The following is a 17,070-nucleotide window of genomic DNA, read 5'->3' on the forward strand; positions in this document are numbered from 1 at the left end:
AAAAAAAAAAAAATCACAAGATTGCTTAATATGTATTATTCTCTAGGTCTGCTTTCCAAAGGACTGCATCCTATTTAATAGGTCCTCAACAGATTCTAAGCAAGTAGCTAAAAATGTTTTTGAAAATACATCTCATTTTAAATATCTAAGAAAGTTCTAACTATAGCAACACTTTAAGCAGTAAACAAAATTATATTTATGAATCATACCCCAGATCATTGTTATAATCAGTCAGGTTTTCCACATTAGTTCTAAGAGTACAGATTTACATTCCCCAGCTTGTCCATTAGGAAATCTTAATGTGGCTGGGCACTGGTGGCTCACGCCTGTAATCCTAGCTACTCAGGAGGCTGAGATCTGAGGATGAAGATTCAAAACCAACCCAGGTAGGAAAGTCAGTGAGACTCTAATCTCCAATAAACACCAGAAAACTGAAAGTGGTGCTGTGGCTCAAGAGGTAGAGAGCTCACCTTGAGCTAAAGAACTGAGGGACAACGCCCAGGCCCAGAGTTCAAGCCCCACGACCAACCCCCACCCCACCCCCCAAAAAAAGAAAAGAAATCTTAATGTGCTGGGCACCATTGGCTCACGCCTGTAATTCTAGCTACTCAGGAGGCTGAGATCTGAGGATCATGGTTCAAAGCTAGCCCAAGCAGGAAAGTCGGTGAGACTCTTATCTCACAGAAAATATGGAAGAAGCACTATGGCTCAAGTGGTAGAGCGCTCACCCTGAGTTGAAGAGCTCAGGGACAGTGCATAGGTCCACGACCAACAAATAAATAAATAATCTTAATGTAATTTCATACGAAACTTAAATCAAAATAAATAACCCAACTACACGGGTATTAAATGCTGAAAGCACTTACCTCCTGCAAATGATGCGGAAACTGCATAAAGTGACTGATGGAAGCCAAGTGCTGGCAATACTGAGGATAGTCCTTCAATCTGCCAGGACAAACAATTGGTTTTTGTCACTCATTGGTTTTGTAAAAACAGAAGATATTTTCCTCTCACACTAGTTGAAGAAGTTCCCAAATTCTATTCTATCCATAAATACCTAATTTGGCTGGGCGCAGGTGGCTCATGCCTGTAATCCTAGTTACTCAGGAGGCTGAGATATAAGGATCAAGGTTCAAAGTCAGCTCTGGCAGGAAAGTCCATGAGACTCTTATCTCCAATAAAGCACCAGAAACTGAGTGGTGCTGGGGCTCAAGTGGTACAGCTAGCCTTGAGCTGAAGAGCTCAAGGACAACGCCCACCAAAAACAAACAAACCACATACACATATACAATTTGAGTCAAAGGGCAGAACACAAGTACATAGTAATACTATACTAGAAAATACAAAGGTTAACACTTGCTTCTGAAATGATATATTTAAAATTAGATTAAAACAAGGGATAGGGATACATAGGTTAGTAGTAGAAATGTGCTTAGTGACCAGAAGAAAAAAAAAAAGGAAAAACAAGAACCACTAAAATGCTATCTATAATAACTCAATATCCAACAAAAAGTAGAAAAACAATGTGTAGTGAGTATAAACACTATAATATTCCTCACAATAAAAGAGAATACTAAAAATATGTAGTAACATGAATGAATCCCAAAACATAATGCTGAAAAGGTTGAACATGGGCTGGGAAGGTGGCTTCATGGTAGAGTGCTTGCCTCGAATGCATGAGGCCCTGGGTTCGATTTCTCAGCACCACATAAGCAGGAAAAAAAAGAAGCCAGAAGTGGCACTGTGGCTCAAGTGGTTAGGTGCTAGCCTTGAGCTAAAGAGCTGAGGGATAGCACCCAGGACCAGAGTTGAGTCCCCAAAACTAACCCTCGCCCACCCCCAAAAAGCTGAACATGGCGAAGCTTCATGAGACCTGCCTATAAGCCAGCTACACAGGAAAGGTAACAAGATGGTAGATAGAGGTCATCCAAGGACAAAAGTAACAGACTGTACCTGAAAATTGAACAAAAGCAAAAAGAGCTGGCTCAAATGATAAGAATGATAGCTTTCCCTCTGTACAGTATTTTTACAATAAAAATATTTTTTAAAGTCTAAAAAAAAAGAATGATAGCTTTGAGTCTATCATCAATTGGCATGGGGGGGTGCCTACAAAAAAAAAAACCCTACATCTATATATGGTATGATTCCATTTAACTGAAACTCAGGTCTGAACACTGGTGGCTCACTCCAGTAATCCTAGCTACTCAGGGCTTAAATCTGAAGATCAGGAAAATCCAGGAGAATCTTATCTCCAATTAACCACCAGAAACCAGGAAATGAAGCTGTGGCTCAAAGTGTTAGAACACTAGCCTTAAACAAAAGGGAGCCTAGGCTCTGAGTCAAGTCCCACAACTGATGAAAGGAAGAAGGGAGGAGAGAGAGATGGAGGGAGGGAGGGGAGGAGGGAGAGGGGAAAAGAGAGAGGAAGAAGGGGAGGGGGAGGGAGGAGGAGGGGGAGGGAGGGGGAGAGGGAGAAGACAGGAGAGAGGGACTCCTTGAGGGGCAATGAAAATTGCGGGATTTGTTAAAATTAAGTAACTACACATTAAAAGGTATGTAAAATATACAAAAGAAACAAAAATGTTAAGTCCCTGTCCCACTGGTTTTCCCACTACTTGTAATGAATAATAATTGTAATGAATTGTATGTTTTATTATATATGTATATATAAAGCCTGACATTCATTAGTTGATAAATAAGCCATTGTCCTTTATATATATATATATATATTTAAAGGGGGGTGTGGACTCATCTGGTCCAACCACTACTAAATATCCCCATGCTGCTGATCGCATGTATGGTGTATAACATGTGAACACCGTTATATGTTACAGACTGTGATAGACAATTTGCTCCAGGAAAGTTAAAATGAACTTGTGACTTTAAACGGGCATCATTATTCCACAATACTGTGAAATTCCAGAAATTATGTAATCACTTAATCACAATTAAAAAAAAAAAAAAGAACCTCGGGGAAGGTAGGGAGGGAGGGGATGGTAGGGGGAAAACAATGGAGGGGGTAACAATGTTCAAGAGGAAGTGTACATTACCTCACTCATGTAACTGTAACCCTCTGTATAGTATCTTTACAATATAAAAAAAAATCTTTATAAAAAAAAAAGGGGGGGTGTTGGGAATGTGGCTTAGTGGTAGAGTGCTTGCCTAGCATGCATGAAGCCTTCTATTCCTCGGTACATAAACAGAAAAGGCCAGAAATGGTGCTGTGGTTCAAGTGGTAGAGCATTAGCCTTGAGCAGAGGGAGGCTCAGGGACAGTGCCCAGGCCCTGAGTTCAAAAAAAATCCAGAACTAGTGAGTTGGAGGCAGGAGATCACAAATTCAAGACCAATCTAAGCCTCATAATGAGACACTTATTAGAAAGGGAAAAAGGAAGAGGAAGGAAAACTCACTTCATAAGAAGCCTATCTACTCACCTATTTTTAAATCTATCTAGTGCAGCAATCCCAAAATAATACATTTTGGATCCAAAAGGTTTCCGTAAGGCTTCAAGGACATATCTCAGGGCCAGACCCAGTGCCATGTAAGTGACTAGTCCTTTTTCTATTATGCCACCAAACAGGCAAGCTGTTATATGTAACTCTTTATCAGGGTACTGGGGGAAAAACCGATATTCTTCAAACAAGTTCCTTAGCATACAGTTAAATACTTCTCGTTCCCTTTTTATAGTTGAGTCTTTAAATCTCTGTAGCATTTCTAATACCTAGAAAAAAAAACAAAACACATACAAGCAACTATATATTAGTAAAACCTTCCAGAAATAGTTAATAGCAGACTTATTAAAGTATTTACCAATAAACAGTGCCAGAGATAATATTCTGAAAGAGCCAAAGAGCCAAGTATAAGGGCATACAACTAGAATCCCAACACTCAGGTCTGGGACAGAAGGTATGGCAAATTCTACAAGACTCCACCTCAAAAAAAAAAAAAACGAAAAAAACAGCAAAGATTTTTGAAAGGTACACAAACATATTGAAACATTTTGAGCTGAATTTCTAAACACTTTGTGAGTGAAAAGGCACACATTTAAGATTTACCCAACAGGGCTGGGAAGGTGGCTCAGTGGTAGAGCGCTTGCCTTGCATGCATGAGGCCCTGGGTTCGACTCCTCAGCACCACGCAAGCAAAAAGAAAAAAGCCAGAAGTGGTGCTGTGGCTCAAGTGGTAGAGCGCTAGCCTTAAGCTGAAGAGCTGAAGGACAGCGCCCAGGCCCAGAGTTCCGGCCCCACGACCGGACCCCCCCAAAAAAAAAAAAAAAAAGATTTACCCAACAATGAATAATTAGGAAACATAAATACTCACTTCATCAACAGACATGGTTGGATGTGGTGGATGATTATATATTCGCTGAAAATAGCTATTTGCTTCATCATCTATCTCTTTACTAAAGTGCTGATTTGCCTCTGGCCACACCTGAGATAAGTCGGCTATGGGAAACAAAGAGCAATCACTATGCAATTTAATTCCGTCTTCAACTCCCATAAAAAGAACCAGAGATCAGTATAATTTTAACTTCATAAGAGTAAACTGAAGATCTTAAGCATTAAATGGTCAAACTTCAATATTAAGGCTTTCCAGGAAAACAAAAGATTTTTGTGTATATGCCAATCCTAAGCCTTAATTAACTCTGGCTGGGCACTATCCTTGAGGGGTTTTTTTTGCTGAAGGCTAATGTTCTACTACTTGAGCCATAGCTCCACCTCCAGCTTTAGGGTAGGTCGTTAAAGGTAAAAGTCTCAATGGGATTTCCTGTCCAGGCTGGCTTTGAACTGCAATTCTTAAATCTCAGAATCCTAAGGATTATAGGCATGAGCCATGAGTGCCTGACCAGAAAATGTTTTTAATAAGTGCTGAACACCGACTGGAGGCCTGGCTCAAATGTAGAGCACCAGAAAGCTGAGTGAGAGCCCAAAGCACCAGTCAAGCCCCTATCAAAGGAAGAAGAAAAAAACAAAAAACAATGTCCAGGAAATAACTGCTGTACACAGTCCTATATTGTCTTTCACGAAGACCTATTATAATAAAGCTCACTACTCTCCAGCTCCTACCATGTTTAACCTTGAAAGAACCAATTCAGTTAACAAGTCTATACTGTTTTACAGTAAAAATCTCAGCTGGGTCCCAGTGGCTTATGCCTGTAATCCTAGCTATTCTGGAGGCTGAGATCTGAGGATCTGGGTTCAAAGCCAGCCTGGGCAGAAAAGTCCCTAAAAGATTGTTTATCCCGGCCTACCACTCAAAAACCGGAAGTGGAGTTGTAGCTCAAAGTGGTAGAGTGCTAGCCATGAAAAAAAAAGAGCGCAGGGACAGCACTCAGGCCTGAGTTCAAGCCCTATGAGCAACAAAAGAAAACAATCAAAAACAATAAAAATTTCATTTAGCTGTTAATGCATGTGCATAACAAACTGATAGAAACACAAAGCATGCTACAAAACGTAACATTCAGACAAGCCTTTCACACTTAACATTTTCAAGTCAGCTTGTATACTTTCAATCCTTTTCATTTGTTAGTTGAGAGACAGGGTCTCACCTAAGGAGCCCAGCCTCGCCAAGACTTGAAATCATCCTACCTATCACTAGGACTACAGGCTTGTGCCAATTTCAGCCAGATAATACTTTCAAACCACATTTGATAAATACTCAGTCCTGGGCTGGGAATGTAGCTTAGTGGTAGAGTGCCTTCCTTGCATATATTAAACTCTGGATTTGATTCCTCAGTACCACATAAACAGAAAAGGATGGAAGTGGCACTGTGGCTCAAGTGGTATATGTGATAGCTTTGAGCAAAAGAAGTTCAGGGACAGTGTCCAGGCCCTGAGTTGAAGCCCTATGGCATAAATAAACAAATAAATAAATAAATTCCGTCCCTAGGATAAAAAGACATACACATTAATTATTGCCTATGGATTTGACTTTGGTTAGTATTACACAAGAGGTGAAGCTTTTAAAAAGTTGCCACAAATTATTTCATTTAACACGCGGCAATAGTTATAAAACATGAAACTATATAACTATAATTTTAAATAATGTGTTACTGGGCTGGGAAGGTGGCTCAGTGGTAGGGTGCTTGGTTCACATGCATAAGGCCCTGGGTTCTATTCCTCAGCATCACATACACAGAAAAAGCCAGAAATGGCACTATGGCTCAAGTGGTAGAGCGTTAGCCTTGAACTGAAGTGCTGAGGGACAGACCCCAGGCCCTGAGTTCAAGCCCCATGACCAACAACAACAACAACAACAAAAACATTACTTTCTAAACTTAATTGAAATAAAGAGCCAACAATAAAAGAGCCAACACCAAGAAATTTAACAAACTAAAAATACTTTTGTTTTCCCACTAGTTCCTACTTTCTGGATGTTACCTCTTACTAACCATCACATGGTTGAGTATCAATCCAGAGCAAAGGTGGATTAAAAGCTCTATAGTTCTTAATTTTAATAATTCAGATTTATGATTTTATTCCTTCTATTGTAGAATACACATCAACATTTGACCCTTATAATATCTTAAATTTAATTAATGCTTCTGTCCATATAACTCAAAAGAAATCAGACACTCAGTAAAATTTATGTGTATCAGTCACACGTCACAATCACAGACAACACTACCACTTACAAGGTTTCATCTTACTCTGCTGGAATGTAGGCTGGTTGAGTCCAGAGGTGCCCAGTTTTCTCTGTACGAAGGGATCATTATTCACTGTAGGAAGTCCAAGAGCCCCAGTTCCTATACCAGTCAAGCTGCCTGTGCCAAGACCACCTACTAGAGAGAACAAAGGTAGCCAGAAGTTCCATCATTCCTTATATACTTAACTTCATTCATGGCACCAGGATATACCCTTAATAGTTACTGTCTCTTTGTTAAATGCCAATGGATACCCAGTAAATTTTCAAGAGAAGTTAAAAAATTTAGAGTAGATGCAAATTGATAATAGCAAAATTTTCTCAGCATTAATAATTTATTATTTCACTTGGGCCCTTACCTGCTGGGTAGGGGCTATATTACTAGAGCTAATCATCTAGGGCTTTTATAGTCTTGAATATGGAATTTAAAATATATATAAAAAAAACAAGCCCCTGGCTTGTTTATCACAATGACTAAAATTTAATTTCATTATTAACATTTTACACTTATTGTAAGTCTATGGTTCCTCTCAACTCTGGCCAAAAAGAGTCTTATAGTAGTAAGATTTATCCCAGGACACTAAATAACTATAGAAAAGCCTTGGTTTGAGTGGCATCAAGTCTAGAATCATGTTGGAGCAATATTAACTACATGACCAAGTCTTATCTACAGTCATACAATTTAATACCCCAACTTACAACATGAACATGGGTTAAGAAAAACAAAGAAATAAATCTTAAAATTAGCCCTTGTTAGCCAGGCACTGGTGACTCATGCTTATACTCCTCAGGAGGCTGAGATCTGAAGATCTAGGTTCAAAGTCAGGCAGGAAACTCCGTGAGATTCTTAGCTCCAATTAACCACCAGAAAACCGGAAGTGGCCCAGTGGCTCAAGCGATAAGAGAGCTCATCTTGAGTTGAAGAGATGAGGGACAGTGTCCAGACCCAGAGTTCAAGCCCCACAACCGACAAAAATAAATAAATAAATATGCCCTTGTTTCAATAAAGCCGCAAGCTAAGAAATATTTGGGGAGGACAGGACACTGAAAACGTTTTAAGGATATAATAACTTTCTGAGGGGCTGGTCCTGATGATTAAACTCAAGACCTGAACATTGTCTCTCTATCACTACAACCACAGTGCCACTTCTGGCTTTTTCTGCTTATGTGATGCTGAGGAATCGAACCCAGGGCCTCATGCATACAAGGCAAACACTCTACCACTGAACCACCTTCCCAGCTTTCTGGGTTTGTTTTTACTCAAGGATTGCAGTCTGCCACTTGAGCCACAGTTTTGTCTGAGTAGTTTATTGGAGATAAGTTTCATGAACTTTTCCTTCCTGGGCTGGCTTAGAACTGTGATCCTCAGATCTCAGCCTCCTGAGTACCTAGGATTTCCGGCATGAGCCACCAGTACCTGGCTTTAGTATTATTTTTGATGTGGGCAAAACAAAAAGCAGGCAGAACATCCATGCCTGAATTTGGTATATACAGTATTTTCAAGCTTAATTATATCCCCATAATGACTCATTAAACTGATCTTCCTTGTTTCTGGTGGCTCACACCTGTAATGTTAGCTACTCAGGAGCCTGAAACTGGAAGATCCAGTCTGGAAGCAGACTGGGCAGAAACATTGAGAAACTTCATCTCCAATTAAACAGCAAAATGTCAAAACAAAATTTATAGCTCAAGTGGTAAAGCACCAGGCATGAATAAGAGAACTGAGAGTACAAAGCTCTGATTTCAATCTCTGTACACACACACACACACACACACACACACACACTGAACTAAGCCTAATACATTATTAGCTTTGAGTCTATAGCTCAATGGCGAAACAAACACATGCATATAACACAAGAACATGACTTTATCCCCCATCTACAAAAATACCATGAAATGTTAAAAAAAAAAAAAGTGACCAATAAACAGGTAACACTATCATTTGACAATACAAAATCCTTACTAAACTACTCAACTATCTTTATAATGTTTAAATATCCTGTTTCTTTTTTTTTCTTTTTTTTGGGGGGGGTCTGGTAGTGGGGTCTGAACTCTGGGCCTGGGCGCTATCCCTCAGCTCTTCAGCTCAAGGCTAGCGCTCTACCACTTAAGCCATAGCATCACTTCCGGCTTTTTTTTTCTGCTTATGTGGTGCTGAGGAATCGAACCCAGGGCCTCATGCATGCAAGGCAAGCGCTCTACTACTGAGCCACCTTCTCAGCCCCCAAATATCCTGTTTCTATTAAATTAAATTGAATTTAACAATGGCACAGTTTTATCTCTTTCACATTTTCACTTAACTTTCCTTTATCACAATCACTCTAAAAAGAACAATGAAATTTACAAGTAAGCCATATTACTCCCCATTACCTGGAAGCTGTGATGAAAGTCCTCCAATACCACTGAATGCAGTTGTTTGATTTGGGGTTGAAAGAGGTGGAAATGCTTTTGCTGGTGATTGAGGGGTACTGAATGCAGAACCCAAATTTGGAGGAAAGCCCTGCATGCTCTGGGTGTGAGGAGCAGCTGAACCACCTATACTAAGAGATGCCATTCCAGCAAGGGGGTCAATCTAAAGAAAAACATTGTAAACAGATATTAAGACATGTTTCAAGGAAAGTCAGAGATGACACAATTCAAAGAAATCTTTAGCAGTATTTCTTCATATGCTTAAGAAGGAACCTCAACAAACAAAATATTTAATTCCCAATACCATTTCTGCTAGTCATTTTCAGGCTACATATAAATATAGGTTTAAGAATTAACCCATGTTGGGCTGGGAAGATGGCTCAGTGGTAGAGCGCTTGCTTTGCATGCCTGAGACCCTGGGTTCGATTCCTCAGCACCACATAAGCAAAAAGAAAAAGCAGGAAGTGGCGCTATGGCTCAAGTGGTAGAGTGCTAGCCTTGAGCTGAATTGCTGAGGGACAGCGCCCAGGCCCAGAGTTCAAGTCCCATGACCGGACCCAAAAAAAAAGAATTAACCCATGTCAAAAAGTATCAGAACCACAGATGAAGGAAAAAACAAAACAAAAAACAAAATCTATGCATAGTAATTTCCTGTCACCATAATGGCATGGGCAGATATTACACTGATTCATTGCAATTTCTAATAAAATAAAATCTTCTGAACTAAGTTATTTCTCAAAAAAAACTTTAAAAATTACAAATAAAGCCTCCAGTCAAAACATATATAGTCTGAATTTAAGAACCTTCAGGGTTTAAAGATCAGCTTTGACTTTTAAAACAAACTTAAAACACAGGTATGTTATTTACCAGATTATTTCTAAACAATCAAATGTATTTCCAAGCATCTTAGTTTGTGGCACTATTTCATATGCTCATAAATATAGAAAATGGCAAGCAAATGCCTTTTATAGACACTGAAGAATCACTAATCCTTATACCCCAATCTGCCCTTTAGTGCACTGGGTAACAGAAGTGGGGTATGTTGCTCCCAAAGAGAATGGGGTGGTCGGTGTCAGGGAGTAACTTAAATGTACCTTGTTTTTAAAAGAGCAGTTCAGTTGAGAGCTGAAGAGCCCCAGTTATAACAAGTCGTTATGCTCTAGTACTGTTGCTTGGCCCGTGAAGCTACAAACAAGACACATCAGATTCAAAGGCAGTGTTTATTTCTCAAGAGTGTAATTCTAATTTTAAAAAGAAACCTTTTTCATTTACCTAAATAAGTGGTTTCTATCTTTGTTCAAGATTCATGTTCTTTTTGATAATTAAACTCTATTTTTAACTATAATGCCAACTGATGAATTGCCTTTAAAATACAAGTGTATACTACACATGCAGGTATCTAAAATGTAATAAGCTTAGTTTATCAAAGATGATGCAGAAGCTTAGTCTATTCTGAGTCAATGAACAAATGCAGACATACCAATGGTAATATTCATTTTTACCTGAACAGGAGAAATGGCATCTAAGCTACTCGCACTAGGAGGTCGTCCTTTTGGCATAACTCCAGGTGGTGGCTGTCTGGCCTTATTCATAACATTACTACAATTGGCTACCATGGTGAGGATGGTCTCTGATAACTCCTGAGAAACACTCCTATAAAGAGAAAGAAAGTAGGCTAGAGGTGTCGTTCAAGTGGTAGAGATGCCTGGCATCTCTACCACTTGAATTCAAAACATAATTTATACATGTACAAGTAATACACATAAGGTTATATCCAAGTGTACACAAATGTATCAATAGAAGTATGGCATTTGCAGGGGAGAATTCAAACCATTTATTTCCTTAGAAAAACTAAATTATAGTCTAATAAAATGAATTCCAGGAAACTGGCACTTTAAATATGGGGGAAGATGGGGTAAAGTCAAGGGGAGATGGATAGAAGAAAGAGAGGAAGGGAGGAAGACAATGAAGTCATAATACTCAATGCATTTCCTATAAAACTAAGAAAACTGAGGGAAGAGGAGGGTTAGATGAGAGAGAATGATGAAAGGAATGGCATCAAGAAGCACTTAACTTATAAAACGATTTGCTGAATGTTAACTCCGTTGTGTAATTTTTATTCTGTGTATTTTGTATACTTTGTATTTTGTATATTTTTGTATATCTTATAAAAAATAAAAACATTAACTTTTAAAAGTTCAAAAACTGTTGAAATTATACTTGTCATATTCCCAGAATAGTTAATAAAACATATTATTTTCTATTAAAGAAAGCTTGCTGGAAACCATGGCTAAGTTTCTGTCTTATCTCACTCATCCTTTTCCATCTGTTACTCAATACTAGTATTTCTTGAACAGTGACATTATCTTCAATCTATCAAAAACTCTACCCAAACTAAGATATATTAGATCAAATTAAACAGGCTGGGTTTTTGTTTGTTTGTTTTATTTTGTTTTGTCAGTTGTGGGGCTTGAACTATGGGCCCAGGTTCTGTCTCTGAGCTCTTCAGTTCAAAGCTAGGACTCTTGTCTCTTGAGCCACAGCACCACTTCCAGTTTTCTAGTGGTTTATTGGAGAGCGTCTCACAGACTTTCCAGCCTGGGCTGGCTTTGAACTTAAATCCTCAGATCTCAGCCTCCTGAGTAGCTAGGATTACAGGCATGAGCCTAGGGCATCCAGCCTCAGGCTGGTAATTTTAACCCTAATGTATCACAGTCAAAGACAACATTACAGACTAAAAAAGCCAAGCCAGATGCCTGTGGCTCAGGCCTGTAATTCTAGCTACTCAGGAGACTGAGATCTGAGGATCACTGTTCAAAGCCAGCATGGCCAGGAAAGTCCATGAAACTCCAATAAACCACTAGGATATCAGAAGTGGCACTGTGACTCAAATGGTAGAGCGCCTGCCTTGAGCTGAAGAGTGCAGGGACAGTGCCCAAGCCCAGAGTTCAAGTCCCACAACCAACACACACACAAAAAAAAGAAGTCATGTACATAGTTAACTACCCAGAATTTGACAGAGTTAAAATTCCTCACTTAAAATACTAAGATAGCCAATGAGACTCAGACAACCCCCACCTTCCCAATAAATACCAACTAGAAAATGTCTTAAAATAGAATTAAGAGTGGGGCACAATGGTAGATGCCTATAATCCCAGATACTTAGGTAGCTGAGGCAGAACTAAAATGGATGGAAATGGAGGATATCATATAATGCAAGTCAAATCAAGGTCAATTAACAAGATATTGTGTATTTTTCCTTACATATGAAAAGTAGATCTTCAAAAGATACACAAATTCATGGCAACATACATGTATATATACCTGATTATATAATTAGAGATGAGATAAGCATAGAATGTGAGTCAAACTAAGGAACTACTTAGAAAAAGTAGGTGAAATAATTTAGAAATAATTTCAAATATGTATGGGGAAAAAACCATAAAGGAGCTTCAATGAAAACTACTAATCAGTAAGGGTACAGTGAATGGAAGAGAAACAATATCTATTGGCGGTTATTAGCCGCAGAAGGTGATAGAGCTAATACTAAGAAGGAGGGTGAAAGAATATGGTGAAGCAAATTGTTTCATACAGCAATGAAACCTGTTTGAAATTATTTTATGAAGGGGATAAAGGACAGTGATAAAAGAGGGTGATACTAATTGAAATACATTGCAAATGTGTGGAAATGTCACAATGAAATCCCCCTTTGACTTATATGCCATTTTAAAAAGTACAAAGAAAAATATCAATTCTTTTCACAAAACTTAATGCTTATATGAAGTCAATAGTACTCTAATATTACAACTAGACAAATACCAAAAAAAAACTCCACAAAAACAGAGCAATGTTCCTTAGGAATACAGACACACAAAAAAATATTAATTACAAGCAAAATAATCAAATTCAAGAAGACAATTTTCCTAGCATGTTCTTCTTACCCCGCACAAGCCTGTAGACAAGCCAACATTGTCGCCAGAGTTTCAGGAGGAAGTTGAGCACTCTTAGGCTGGTCTTTCTCTGGGGCAAGTCCACCCAAAATAGAAGGACATCTTCTCTTTAAGAAAGTCATGCATGCTTGAATAAAAGGCTCCTGGGGGAGGGGGGGGAAATGCTTTCAGCATACTAAAATTGATACTGTTTTCAGATTAAAGATAACAACTAAGCATTAAAACAAAAATGTAAGCCAGGAACTAGTGGATCATCCCTGTAATCCTAGCTGCTCAGGAGGCTGAGATTTGAGGATAGATTGAAGCCAGCCTGGGCAGGAAAGGCCATGAGACTCTATCTCCAATTAACCAGCAGAAAACTGGAAGTACAGCTGTGTCTCAAAGTGGTAGAGTACTAGCCTTGAGTACAAAAAGCTCAGGGACAGTCCTAGGCCCTGAGTTCAAGCTCCATGACCAACTGCCACCACCCCCAAAAATGTAGAAATCAACGACATTCATTCTAAATGGCGCATTTGCGCAGGAGGACAGGGGGGTGTTGAAGGGCTTGAATTCAGAGCCTGGGTGTTGTTCCCGAGCCTCTCTGTGCTCAAGGCTAGCACTCTACCACTTGAGCCACAGGGCCACTTTCAGTTTTCTGTGGTTAACTAGAGAAAAGAGACTCAGGGGCTTTCCTGTCAGTGATGGCTTAGAACCACAGCCAGAACCACGATCCTTAGATCTCAGCCTCCAGAGTAGCTAGGATTACAGGTATGAGCCCAGTATCTGATCTAAATCCCATCTTAAAAAGTTGTTTCTAGCCTGTGCCGGTGGCTCACACCTGTAATCCTAGCTACTCAGGAGGCTGAGATCTAAGGATCTGGTTCAAAGCCAACCTGGGCAGGAAAACTCGGGGAGACTCTTATATCCAATTTTTAAAAAAAAACACGGGCTGGGAAGGTGGCTCAGTGGTAGAGTGCTTGCCTTGCATGCCTGAGGCCCTGGGTTCGATTCCTCAGCACCACATAAGCAAAAAGAAAAAAGCTGGAAGTGGCGCTATGGCTCAAGAGCTGAGGGATAGCGCCCAGGCCCAGAGTTCAAGCCCCACGACCGGACCCAAAAAAAAAACACTAGAAAACCGGAAGTGTCACTATGGCTCAAGCAGAAGAGGGCTTGCCTTGAGCTGAAGAGCTGAGGGACAGCGCGCAGGCCCAGAGTTAAAGCCCCACAACCAACAAAAAACAAAACAAATAAAAAAACTGTTTCTTCCTATGTGCCCGTGATTCATATCTACTACTCAGGAGGCTAAGATCTGAGAATCTCGGTTTGAAGCCAGCCTTAGCTAGAAGTGGAGCTGTGGTTTGAGTGATAGAGGAATATAGTGCCTTTGAACTCAGGTATAGTGCCTAGACCCTGCGCTCAAGCCCCAGGATCTGTACTGAAACAAACAAACAAAAACTTTTTCTTGCCAGGCACCCCGTAGCTCACGCCTATAATCCTAGCTACTCTGGAGGCTGAGATCCAAGGACCATATTCAAAGCCAGCCTGGGCAGGAAAGTCCGCCCGGACAGGAAAGTCCATGAAACTCTTATCTCCAATAAACCACTAGAAAACTAGATGTGGTGCTGTGGCTCAAGCAGCAGAGCACTCACCTTGAGCTGAAGAGCACAGGGACAGCACCCAAGCCCTGAGTTCAAGCCCCATGACCAACAAAAACAAAAAAAAAACAAGGGCTGGGAAGGTAGCTCAGTGGTAAAGTGCTTGCCTTGCATGCATGAGGCCCTAGGTTCAATTCCTCATCACCACATGAGCAGAAAAAGTTCTAGGTGGAGCTGTGGCTCAATCGGTAAAGCACTAGCCTTGAGCTGAAGAGCTGAGGGACAGTGCCCAGGCCCACAGTTCAGGCCCCACAACCAAAAAAACAAAAACAAAAAACTTTCTTAGGGCTCAGATGTAGAATTCTTGCCCAGCATACAGTAGACTCCAAGTTTAATTCCTAGCATCACGGGGGGGGGGGGGGGGGGGGGGGCCGCCCTTACACACTTTAGTTATCAAAATTTTACAGCATGGAGGCAGTAGCTCATGTCTATAATCCTAGCTACTCAGGAGGTAGGCTGGGGTCTAAGGTTTGAAGCCAGCCAGGACAGGAAACTCTGTAAAGCTGTATCCCGAATTAACCACCTGAACATGGGGGAAGTGGAGCTGTGGCTCAAGTAGTAAAACACAAGACTTGGGAGAGGGTCCAGAAGCTGAGTTCAAGCCCCACCCTCTGGCATACACACTAGTGAGTGAATAAAAGATCAGAGGGGCTGGGAATATGACTTGGTGGTAGAGTGGTTGCCTAGCTTGCATGAAGCCCTGGGTTCAATTCCTCAGTACCACATAAACACAAAAAGCAGGAAGTGGTGCTGTGGCTCAAGTGGTAGATTGCTAGCCTTGAGCAAAAAGAAGCTCAGGGACAATGCCCAAGCCCTGAGTCCAAGCCCCAGGACTGGGAAGGAAAAAAAAAGGAAGTGGACCGGTGGCTCAAGTGGTAGCCTTGAGCTCAAAAGCTCAGGGACAGTACCCAGGTCGAGTTCAATTCCATGACCAGCACATAAATGAATGAATGAATGAATGTGAACTAAAAGGATATATCATGCTTCTGTTTTCTGTCAGGCACTGGTAACTCAAACTTACAATCCTAGCTACTCAAGAGGCTGAGATCTGAGGATCCAGGTTCAAATCCAACCTGAGCCATAGACTCTTATCCTCAATTAACCAGCAAAAAGGCAGAAGCTGAATTGTGTGGCTCAAGTGGTAGAATACAAGACTTGAACAAAAATTTAAGGAATAGTTCCCAGGCCTTGAGTACACACACACACACACACACACACACACACACACACACGTACACACAGACACACACAGACACACACACACACCCCTACCATATCATGCTTACCCCATGCTCTCTTATTTTATCTGTGAGCCATTTGTCAAGTTTGAGGTATTCACGACGTGAAGCAAGTGCAGCAAGGTCAATAACAAAGGCAAATGGAGTGCCATTTAGCAGCATTGACAAGGCCTAAAGAGAAAAAGGATACTAGAAATGTTAAGTCACAAGTAAATTACTATTTTCTATGGCCTATTATCTATTTCCTACTTTTCACAAACAAGTCTAGATAACATACTGCTACTATTTCCTTGACCATGATTATTTTTTTGAAGAAAGAGTCACAAGTTTGGGTTTGTATTTTTTTGGCAGTCCTGAGACTTGAACTCAAGGCCCTGGGCAGTGTCCCTGAGCTTCTTTTGCTCAAGGCTAGCACTCTACCACCTGAGCCACATAGCACCACTTCTGGCCTTTTCTGTTTATGTGGTACTGAGGAATTGAACCCAGGGATTCATATATGCTAGGCAAGCACTCTACTACTAAATCACATTTCCAGCCCAGGTCACAACTTGATAAACAGCTTAATACATTCTATATTTAAATTATTCCTAATTTAAAATAAATTCACACACCGTCAGCTCATTTAACTCTTTAAGTACTGGTGCCTTTTCAAATTAACTAAACCTATAATAAAGCATGACTCAAAGCATAAAGTTCATTATCCATTTTCTTAAAATCTAAATGTGTAAACCAAATGCAACTAGTGGTGACATCCATTCAGATTAATATTCTAATAAATGCAGAGATGCATCTTACTTTCTCCAAAATTATATTACTATTAAATAACGCATAATAAAAGTGTATTCATCATTTCACTTCCTTTAAAAGCCTTGCCAGAGTTGGGAGTGTAACTCAGTGGCAGAGTATTTGCCCAGAACATTCAAGTCCTCAGGTTTCATTACTCAACATCTACATCGTAGTTATATCATATATCTTACACAAAACAAAAAGCAGTTAAAAAAGAAAAAAGAAAAGCCAGGCTTTAATACACAAGATAAACCAGAAATAAATCTAACATAAAGGCAGACTTTTTTTAAAAATATATCTAAAGGGGCTGGGAAGGTGGCTCAGTGGTAGAGCGCTTGCCTTGCATGCCTGAGGCCCTGGGTTCAATTCCTCAGCACCATATAAGCAAAAAGAAAAAAGCCGGAAGTGG

General features: G+C 40.1%; 1 protein-coding gene across 1 annotated transcript in view; it reads right to left on the reverse strand.

The window, feature by feature from the left end:
* The window catches only part of Cnot1 (CCR4-NOT transcription complex, subunit 1), a 104,207-nt gene that overhangs the window by 36,052 nt on the left and 51,085 nt on the right, over positions 1-17,070 (reverse strand). The window contains exons 14-21 of the mRNA XM_013012645.1: positions 15,924-16,046; positions 12,995-13,146; positions 10,556-10,706; positions 9,015-9,216; positions 6,634-6,780; positions 4,320-4,444; positions 3,434-3,720; positions 867-945 (exon numbers count right to left, since the gene is read on the reverse strand). Coding sequence (XP_012868099.1) covers positions 867-945; positions 3,434-3,720; positions 4,320-4,444; positions 6,634-6,780; positions 9,015-9,216; positions 10,556-10,706; positions 12,995-13,146; positions 15,924-16,046 — 1,266 coding nt within the window. The remainder of the gene's footprint in view (positions 1-866; positions 946-3,433; positions 3,721-4,319; positions 4,445-6,633; positions 6,781-9,014; positions 9,217-10,555; positions 10,707-12,994; positions 13,147-15,923; positions 16,047-17,070) is intronic.

Source organism: Dipodomys ordii, unplaced genomic scaffold, assembly GCF_000151885.1.
Source record: "Dipodomys ordii isolate 6190 unplaced genomic scaffold, Dord_2.0 Scaffold18, whole genome shotgun sequence".
In the NCBI taxonomy this organism is placed as follows: Eukaryota; Metazoa; Chordata; class Mammalia; order Rodentia; family Heteromyidae; genus Dipodomys; species Dipodomys ordii.